This window comes from Rana temporaria, chromosome 7 (assembly GCF_905171775.1).
Source record: "Rana temporaria chromosome 7, aRanTem1.1, whole genome shotgun sequence".
Classification (NCBI taxonomy): Eukaryota; Metazoa; Chordata; class Amphibia; order Anura; family Ranidae; genus Rana; species Rana temporaria.
Window position 1 is genome coordinate 57,775,415 of NC_053495.1, and position 10,318 is coordinate 57,785,732.

A 10,318-nucleotide genomic window follows, 5' to 3' on the forward strand; every position below is an offset into this window, starting at 1 on the left:
CCGTAGTTTGAGGATCCCTGGTAGTTGACCCAAATAGGATCGAAGCAGGACATACGATTGTCAGACATGAAGATATTTTCACAGTCAGCAAAGTGGCTATGAGGTCGCACTTCTGCCTACCATCTGTGTTTTGAGTCCCACCAGGGTCAAAGCCCGGCCAGGGACTGATCTGGCTAGTTCTATGTACTCCACATTACTAATGCTGGTTTCAAACAACCACTCCAAATAAAATAAAATAAAAAAAGTACAGGACATTGTGGTGACATGAAGGTCCACAGGAGGACCAGTGAGCACTGCAAGAGACCAGTAAGCTGGCACCCCAGAAGTGGAAGTACATGCAGAAAACTTCAGCTGAGGATTTCTCATGATCAAAACAATAGTCAGCAGGAAAGGTAAGAGGTATTATAATACAAATATTGCAGACAAAGTACTCCAAGTCACAAATTAGTGTGCAAATCACAACATTTCAGTTATAACATGTTCCAATATAATATAAATGGGAAAAAGGTTCACATATTGTACTGTGCCCAAAAAAAGGCATACAAGTGTCTAAAGGTCCTAACTAATGTGCCACACAGCTTGTCACTTTTTTTTTTCTTTTTAAGTTTATTGAAAAGCAGTACAATACAAATTAATGCCTCCAGAACAGTCTGGGCAGAATAAAATGCATACAGTACATAAAAGGAATTATACATATGAGAACAATTTCCATCAAGCTTATAATAGGTTATCCTTTCTAGCTGTGTGTAAACAAGTTTGCAATAGTAGGAAAACCGGATATGTGCACTTATCTCTGAAGTCTGTTCCGACACCCTCAATGGGTACACACTGTGCCGGATACTGATTAACAGGGCTCGACAAATCCCGGGCGCCAGGTCGCCATGGCGACTAGAAATGGTGTCCTGGCGACTTGGCTTGGAAGGTGGGTTTTTTTTGTGAGCTGGCGCCATCTGGTGGTGAGCCGTTGGTATTACAAGTTATTAACACCAGATGTGTAAGCTGGCACCATCTGGTGGTGGCCGTTGGTATTACAAGTTAAGCATTACAAGTTAAACAGCAATTCTAATGTAATTTTTCAAAATTTTTCACTGCCATCTTCTTCCCTCTAATTAGAACCCCCAAACATTATATATATTTTTTATCCTAACACCCTAGATAATAAAATGGCGATCGTTGCAATACTTTCTGTCACGCCGTATTTGCGCAGCGGTCTTACAAGCGCACTTTTTTGGGAAACAATTACACTTTTTTTAATTAAAAAATAAGGACAACAGTAAAGTTATCCCCATTTTTTTTAATATTATGAAAGATAACGTTACGCCGAGTAAATTCATACCCAACATGTCACGCTTCAAAATTGTGTCCGCTCGTGGAATGCCGACAAACTTTTACCCTTTAAAATCTTCATAGGCGACGTTTAAAAAAAAAAAATCTACAGGTTGCATGTTTTCAGTTACAGAGGAGGACTAGGGCTAGAATTATTGCTCTCGCTCTACCAATCGCGGCGATACCTCATATGTGTGGTTTGAACACCGTTTACATATGCGGGGCGCTGCTCACGTATGTGTTTGTTTCTGCGCGCAAGCTCGTCGGGACGGGGTGCGTTTTCTGCCTCCTAACTTTTTTAGCTGGCTCCTAGGATTCCAAGCAAATTTGTCAAACCCTGCTGACTAAAATAGTACATTCATAAGATGTGCCACAAAAAAAAAGAAACCGGACTGGTCACACGGTTCCGGAAAAACAGAAACCTCCAAAGCCGCTGGGAGCGTCCAAAAGTAGAGAATAGAAAAATTGTCAAACTCCAATAGCTCGATTTAACCTAAAGTATCCTGACTATGGCATACAGAGAATACGAATATTCCCAAAGACTTAAAAACATAAACAAGAAGTCTTCAATCCAAATAGTCAAAGCTATATTGACTGCTGATAAAAGTAAGTCAAAACAAAACAAAAAAAGGAAAGAAGAAGGTATAGAAAAAAGAAAAGAAAAAAAGGGAGGAAAGAGAGATAGTAGAAAATTGCCAGCTGCAATATCAAACACACAATGCAGGTGTCGAGATCCCCGGGATAAGGGATACTCCTACATATCTAGAGCTTGTCACTTCTTGTGATCAAAAACATCATGCCAACTCTTCAACACAACACCCACGCTCCTCCATCTCCCTTCAAAGTGCTCTTTGGAATTAGTTGACCTCTTATTGTTATTAAGCTGGTTACACTACACTATAGCAGAAAGGATTTATCTAAAATCTTCCTCCAAAAGCCACAGGAGACTGGTGGACCCAGATAAACCCTGTAGTGATGCATTTAAAGAATGTAGGAAACTCATGAGTATACCTCTTTATTTCCATGGACCCAGAAAAACACAGAATTGAACATACAGTGTCATGTGCCCATACAGAAAAAACAGCCAGCTGAATAGAACACTTAAAAAGTCATTGTAAAGCTTTGTTGTTGTTTTTTTTTTTAAATAACAAACATGTTATACTTGTACTTATACACCAATCCTTTTCTGGGGTCCCCCCTTCTCCACTACTCGAGTGCCCCCATGGAGAGCCACTTTCCATGGGGGCACTCTCCCAAGTCCTGCTGCTGCGTCCATCAACACAGACAGCAGCACTCGGCTCAGCCCCCGTATCACTGGATTTAATTGACAGTAGCGGGAGCCAATGACTCCTGCTGCTATCAATCTATCCAATGAGGACCTGAGAAAGTGGCTTGAGCTGCTGTACTCATTCCCATCACTGGAACGATTGGGCTCAGGCAAAAAAATGGGAGGTCTATGGGGGTGCTGCAGCACAGAAGGTTTTTTACCTGAATGCATGCATAACCGTGAGGGTTTACGACCCCTTTAAAGTGGATGTAACCCTCACATATACCCAGTGAAGTGAACAGCCTCAGTCAGAAGAGACACAGAGATGGAAACAAAACTTCCCGCATACAGTGAGGGAAAAAAGTATTTGATCCCCTGCTGATTTTGTATGTTTTTTCACTGACATAGAAATGATCAGTCTATAATTTTAATGGTAGATTTATTTTAACAGTGAGAGACAGAACAACAACAAAACTATCCAGAAAAATATATATATAAAAAAAAAAAAAAAGTTATAATCTACAAAAAATCCCTTGTAATAAAGCAGCAAGTCTCAGTTTCTTTTCATGAAATGTATTCGGACAGTACCTCTGGTCTTTAGCGTTTGAGATGATATTAAAGCCTAGTTACGAAAATGATTCTAGCAAGACCGCTCCAAAAGTCCTGCTAGCTGCATCTTTGGAGCGGTGAAGAAGCGGGGTGTTTACCGCTCCTTCCCATCGAAATCAATGGGAAATCGCTGTAATACCGCCGGCAATGCGCCTCTGCAGAGGTGCATTGCGGGAGGTATTAACCCTTTTTTGGGCCGCAAGCGGGGGTTAAAACCGCACCGATAGCAGCCGAATATCGTGGTAAAAAACACAGTATATCAGCGCTAAAAATAGTGCCGCTATGCCGCCAGCGCACCTCCTGCGCCCAGTGTGAAAAGGGCCTTAGGCAGGCCATAGATAATGTGAATCTCCCTTCTTGCAACCACGGGCTTGAGGAAAGAAAATCAATTTACTCCCCCATCAACAAAGCCAGTGGTGATGGGGGAATCCCCCCTGCAAAGCCATTGTGTTCTACCATGCTGGAAGAACACTGTGATTATTGCTAGCGGCTATAGCCGTTGACAATAATCACATGTTAAAAATCCGACATGCTGATTGTACCTCAAGGCGATCGATGAATTGACTTGGGAACACTCAGCCTGCCCATACATGGATCAAATCTTGTCCAGTCCCTGCTGAACCAGCCAAGATTCAAACCGGCTTAATCCCCACCATTCCTTGCAAACATATTGCATGCAACCTCCATTTGAGCGCTACACTACGCAATGCCAGATGAACTGAATGATGAAGCTGGACATTGTAATACCTGCCATGTAAACAAACACATGCCAAACTCCGGATTTTGGAGGCACATAGCCAAAATTCAAACAGCATATCAGAAGACCTGGACAACGACCATCATCCATAATTATAATGGAATGCCTCACCATGACCAGAGTGTTGACATTATACATTTCATGATCATCATGAAAGGGACCAACATTTTCCTACTGCAGAATTTAAATACAAAGAACGTTGTTATTTAGGGCTATATATGTGGGCCATAAAAAGCATAGTGGACAATGCCTATTTGCTTACTATGCCCAAATGCATCAAAAGGCCCCTTTGACTGGGTTTTCCACAACTCCCTGGGTTCTTAGACAAGTCCAGAAGTCTCCATTTCTCAGCAGATGAGAGTTTCCATGCCCAATAAGGCAGATGTAGCTGGGCAAGTGATCTGCTGCCAGGTGAGAGGTCCTGCGCTGTCAGAACCAGTGTGGCAGCTTGGCAGAAATCTAACAGCACAGCTTCCCTGGAAGACCCAGCAATGTGTAGAATCCTTAGCCAATTGGCCCCAGAGTACTCCACTACCACTGGGTGGCCTTTTTGTTCTTGGATCATTCCAAGCTACCCTGGACAGCACAAAGATATACGCCCCCATATGGGGATAATAGCAAGTTCTAAACTGTTTTACTGACGTACTAACTCTCAGAAAGAATTTCTGCTGTTATAGAGTCTATTAGAGACTTTGCTGTGCAGTCATGTTACCCTGACTGAGCCACAGAGACATTGCTACGAGGATTCCATGTCTGTGCAGCTTTCAGAATCTGCTTTGCATTATTATGCAGTGTGTGCACACTCTTTTTTTTTGCATTATTGATTCTACTTTTAACCTGTTTATTAAACTGCAAGTTACAATTATTCCCTGCCTGATCACTTAGCCAATTACCTATTCTGTTAGGCCTTGTGTACAGGAGACATACTAAAATGTACTCCTGTGGAGGGTCCCCTGTACCAGCATGGGGATGCACAGATGTTCTGTGCATTTCCGTGCAGGCAGTCCCATTGATGTCAGTTGAGATGCAGCGGCTGCATGAGTACAGACGCTGCTCCCAATCTAACATGCGTGTGGGTGCCCAGCTCCAAACACAGACAGTGTGCATTGGAGGCCGTGCACCTACATAGATGTCAGCTTGGGAGCAGGAGCTGTGTCCGTGCAGCCGCTGCATCCCAACTGACATCAATAGGCCTGTCTGTATATAACCCCTGCTCATCCCTATACAGGTAAACACAACCCCCCCCCCCCCCCTCATGGGAATATGCTTTAGTATGTCCCCTGTGAACAAGGCCTTAAAGTTCAATAAAGCTAACCATATAATGAAGATGATGACCTGCTGAGAGAACTCTTTTCTGAGCGTCCTTTCACACGAGTGATCCAATTTTCCGTGAACAGATCAGCTAATGCATTGATGCTGACTGGACGTCACCCTGTGACCTCCATGCCCATTCAGTTTTTCAGGCAGATCTGACCAGAAGCTCAATGTTAGGTCTATGGGCAGACGGATGTAAACAGTGCCGTTTACATCTGATTACCTCCGAGTCTGTCTAGTCCCCCCCCCCCCCCCAAAAAAAAAAACACTCTGAAAAGGTTTTGTGGCCCTAACATCAACGAATCTGAGTACATCTGCCTACCTATAGATTAAGAGGTTTGGCGTATTCAAAAAAAAACAAAACAAACATACTTTTATTAATTTCCATGCTGTCTGCTGCTAGACTGAGAACTGAGCGATCACATGACCGCTGATCACTCAGTTCCTCGTCAGTTCTCAGCAGAGTGCAGTGACTGTCAGTCACTGCTCTCCTCTCGGCTGTGCTCCTCTAGGGCTCACTGGGGTGCCGGGCTGGAGAAGTGTCAGGGGCGGCTGGCCTAGGCTCTCAGCCTCATTCTAAAAGACTGGAGCCAGCTATGCCATCAATCAGGCATGTAGGTGAAGTCAGTGCACTCCTGTGCCCCACAAATGAAGAATGGAATAGAAAAAGATTTAGCCATACTTCTCTATTAATGTGGAACTAAAGGGACCCTCCCCTCATGGGTGCCAGCATCCTTTCCTGTGTGCCGGCCTTCGTCCATCTTCATTGGCTGGCACAGGATGATGTCACTCCTGCACAGGGGCAATGCCAGCCTGTAAGCCGAGCTGCGCATGTACAGCTCTGTTTACACCACCGAGAAGACGGTGAGCAGGTAGGCAGGTTAATTTTATTGTGCTCGTCTCTTCTGCAATAAAAACCTTTACTTCCACTTTACCATTGAGCTTCTGTTCAGATCTGCCTTAAAAACAGAACGGATACAGACGTCACTTTGTTAAGGTGGGATTCCGCGGCGGATATCACGGATGATCAGTATGGAAGTTGTGAAGGGGACCTTCCGATGGGGGCATCTCTGCTACCCTATAGTATGTTCCGTAAAGGATTCCCAACCATCACCCCCTCCCGATGGGGGCACCTCTGCTACCCAATGTTCTGTACAGGATTCCCAACCATCCTCCCCTCCCGATGGGGACAACTCTGCTACCCAATGTTCTGTACAGGATTCCCAACCATCCTCTCCTCCCGATGGGGACAACTCTGCTACCCAATGTTCTGTACAGGATTCCCAACCATCATCCCCTCCCGATGGGGGCACCTCTGCTACCCAATGTTCTGTATAGGATTCCCAACCATCATCCCCTCCCGATGGGGGCACCTCTGCTACCCTATGTTCTGTATAGGATTCCCAACCATCATCCCCTCCCGATGGGGGCACCTCTGCTACCCAATGTTCTGTACAGGATTCCCAACCATCATCCCCTCCCGATGGGGGCACCTCTGCTACCCAATGTTCTGTACAGGATTCCAACCATCATCCCCTCCCGATGGGGGCACCTCTCCTACCCAATGTTCTGTACAGGATTCCCAACCATCATCCCCTCCCGATGGGGGCACCTCTGCTACCCAATGTTCTGTACAGGATTCCCAACCATCCTCCCCTCCCAATGGGGGCACCTCTACTACCCAATGTTCTGTACAGGATTCCCAACCATCATCCCCTCCTGATGGGGGCACCTCTGCTACCCAATGTTCTGTACAGGATTCCCAACCATCCTCCCCTCCCCGATGGGGGCACCTCTGCTACCCAATGTTCTGTACAGGATTCCCAACCATCACCCCCTCCCGATGGGGGCACCTCTGCTACCCAATGTTCTGTACAGGATTCCCAACCATCCTCCCCTCCCGATGGGGACAACTCTGCTACCCAATGTTCTGTACAGGATTCCCAACCATCCTCTCCTCCCGATGGGGACAACTCTGCTACCCAATGTTCTGTACAGGATTCCCAACCATCATCCCCTCCCGATGGGGGCACCTCTGCTACCCAATGTTCTGTACAGGATTCCCAACCATCCTCCCCTCCCGATGGGGGCACCTCAGCTACCCTATGTTCTGTATAGGATTCCCAACCATCATCCCCTCCCGATGGGGGCACCTCTGCTACCCAATGTTCTGTACAGGATTCCCAACCATCCTCCCCTCCCAATGGGGGCACCTCTACTACCCAATGTTCTGTACAGGATTCCCAACCATCATCCCCTCCTGATGGGGGCACCTCTGCTACCCAATGTTCTGTACAGGATTCCCAACCATCATCCCCTCCTGATGGGGGCACCTCTGCTACCCAATCCAATGATCTGTATGGGATTCCCAGCCATCATCACACAGGTGAGGAGCAGGGAGGATGGGAGGATGCAGCAAGAAGTACAATCTCAGGGATGCTGGAGAGGACCAGGATCACAATTGCTGGACTCAGGGAGGACCTCAGTCACTGGTTGCACACCTGGGCCAGCATCACCCAGAATGGGCACCAAGGCTGGAGCCCCCAGGACTGCCCCCACAGGGGACAATGGTGGTGTATGGGGGAGGAGAGGGGCACCCAGACTATGGAGAACAGGAAGAAGGACACATATTTCGAGCTCCTAGAAGATGAATGAACGGAGAGCAAAGTCCGGGCCACTTCACCACACAAAGACCCCGCACAGCCGCCGCTGCCCACCACCCTCACACAGCTCCTCCGTCTTCTCTCACTTACCGAGCGTCGCCGCCATGCGGACAGGCGCTGGCCGCTGCCACACCGGGGTCGCCAGGGCTGCCACAAAGCAACAGCCGGTATCTGGATACGGACACGACTTCAATGAGATATTGGCAAAGAGCAGGCCGCGAGGAACAACCAGGACCGACCAGCAGAGGGCAGCAAAACCCAGGGCGGGGCTACAAGCGCGGCCACCAACAAGTGGGGCGGGATCGCAAGCGCAGGCACCTGAGCGGATTAGAGGGGCGGAGCTGACTGTGGTGATGGGGGCGTGGATACGGCCATTGTGTGTAAGGGAACGTCAATAGTTCTATGGAGGCGGCCATGTTTGTTTAGGGCGAATGGTGCAAAGCGTTACACTGAGTATCTAGAAATAGAATAAAGGGGGTTTAGGGAGAGGGTAATGTTGGTGAAGGAAAGGAAAGGCTGGGATGTTGTTGCACTGAGGTGTACTATGCAGGTCCATGCCAAGGAACCTCTGAAATTATTGATGGGATGAGGCCTAAGGACTGTATGCCTGTATTGTTTACATGCAGTGCAGATTTGCTGGCCTGGCAGCAAGATCCTACTTAAAGTGCATCGTGCCCACGGACATATAGTTTACTGATGTTTACTCTCCATCCATGCACACTAGCATTTTTTAAAGGGGTGTTCCAGACTTTTTTTAAGTTTATTAAAAGTCAGCAGCTACAAAAAGTGTAGCTGCTGGCTTTTAATAAACTGACACTTACCTGCTCCACGGCTCCAGCGACGCGCCGGCCGGGGCTCCGCTCCTCGCCCCCCCTTCATTCCTAGTGTGGGCACCCGGCAGTGACAGCTTTCGGCTTCACGGCCGGGCACCCACTGCGCATGCGCGAGCGGCACTGCGCATGTGCGAGCGGCGCCGTCCGATTGGACAGGCGCTCGTCTACAGGGAGGGGCTGCAAGAAGGCGATTAAGCTAATCGCCTTTCCAGCCCCTCGGCGGAAGGGAGGAAGTGGGACAGGAAATCCCCTTCTCCTGAAGCCCCCACTCCCCCCCCAAAAAAATTACATGCCAAATGTGGCATGTAAGGGGGGAGGAGTGGGTTAAGCGGAAGTTCCATTTTTAGGTGGAACTCCGCTTTAAGCTAAAAAAATGGTGGATAAAAAACACTGGTGATAGCTTTTTGTAATAGCATTATAGGAGAATGTTTACAGTTCCTTTAAAAAAAGGGGGAAAAAGCTAAAAAAAAAATGCTCGTTATAAGTAGCATTTAGACCCCCCTTTCACACTGGAGACATTTTTCAGGCGCTTTAGCGCTTTAGTGCTAAAAATTGCTGAAAAAAGTCTCATCTGCAGTCCAGTGTGAAAGCCTAAAAATAGCGCTAAAAATAGCGCTATAGCTGCTAGCGCTGCTATAACCGCCTGAAAAACTCTTGCCCAGCCTTCTCAATGTGAAAGCCTGAGGGCTTTCACACTGAGGCGATGCGCTGGCAGGAGAGAAAAAAATCTCCTGCAAGCTGCATCTTTGAAGCGGTATGTATACCGCTCCTTCCCATTTAAAACAATAGGAAACTGTGGAAAAACCCGCACACAATGCGCCTCTGCAGAGGCGCATTGCGGCCGGTATTAACCCTTTATCGGCCGATAGCGGGGGTTAATACCGCAGCGCTAGCGGCCGAATCCCGCAGAAATTCCGACTGTATAGCGCCGCCCCAGTGTGAAAGGGGCCTTAGGGCGTTTTTGCAGTGCCTCAGTGTGAAAGGGTAAGGCGTTTTTACAGCGCTTTCAATTCATTTCAATGGAGAGGGGCGTTTTTGGAGCGTTTTTTTCAGCGCCCAAAAGCTGCTCCAAAGATGCTGCTTGCAGGACTCAATGTGAAAGGGTCCATTGAGATGCATGGAGTGCGTTTTATGAGCGTTTTAATAGCGCTATTTTTAACGCTAAAACGCTGTAAAAACGCTTCAGTGTGAAAGGGGTCTAAGGGCACTTTTACACTGACAGTGAGGGGGCGTCGGCGGTAAAGCGCCTGAAAAACGCATCCAGTGTGAAAGGGGTCTGAAAAAAGTCCCGCAAGCAGCATCTTTGGAGCACTTTAGGATCGGTGTATACACCGATCCAAAAGCGCCCCTGCCCGTTGAAATCAATGGGCAGCTCCGCCAAAGCGCCACAGCAGCGGGGCTTTGAAGGTGCTTTAAATCCTTTATTCAGCCGTTAGAGGCCCAAAAAGCGATGCTAAAACTACGGTAAAGCGCTGCTAAAAATAGCAGCGCATTACCGCTAACGCATCAGCGCTGTTTGTGTGGAAGGGCTCTTAGGAGGGTTTCTGCT

General features: G+C 47.5%; 1 protein-coding gene across 1 annotated transcript in view; it reads right to left on the bottom strand.

Moving 5' to 3' along the window:
- LOC120946186 (protein polybromo-1-like) overlaps positions 1–10,318 on the bottom strand; it is a 49,239-nt gene that overhangs the window by 26,287 nt on the left and 12,634 nt on the right. The window contains exon 2 of the mRNA XM_040361006.1: positions 8,027–8,107. Within this exon, the coding sequence (XP_040216940.1) occupies positions 8,027–8,107 (81 nt within the window). The remainder of the gene's footprint in view (positions 1–8,026; positions 8,108–10,318) is intronic.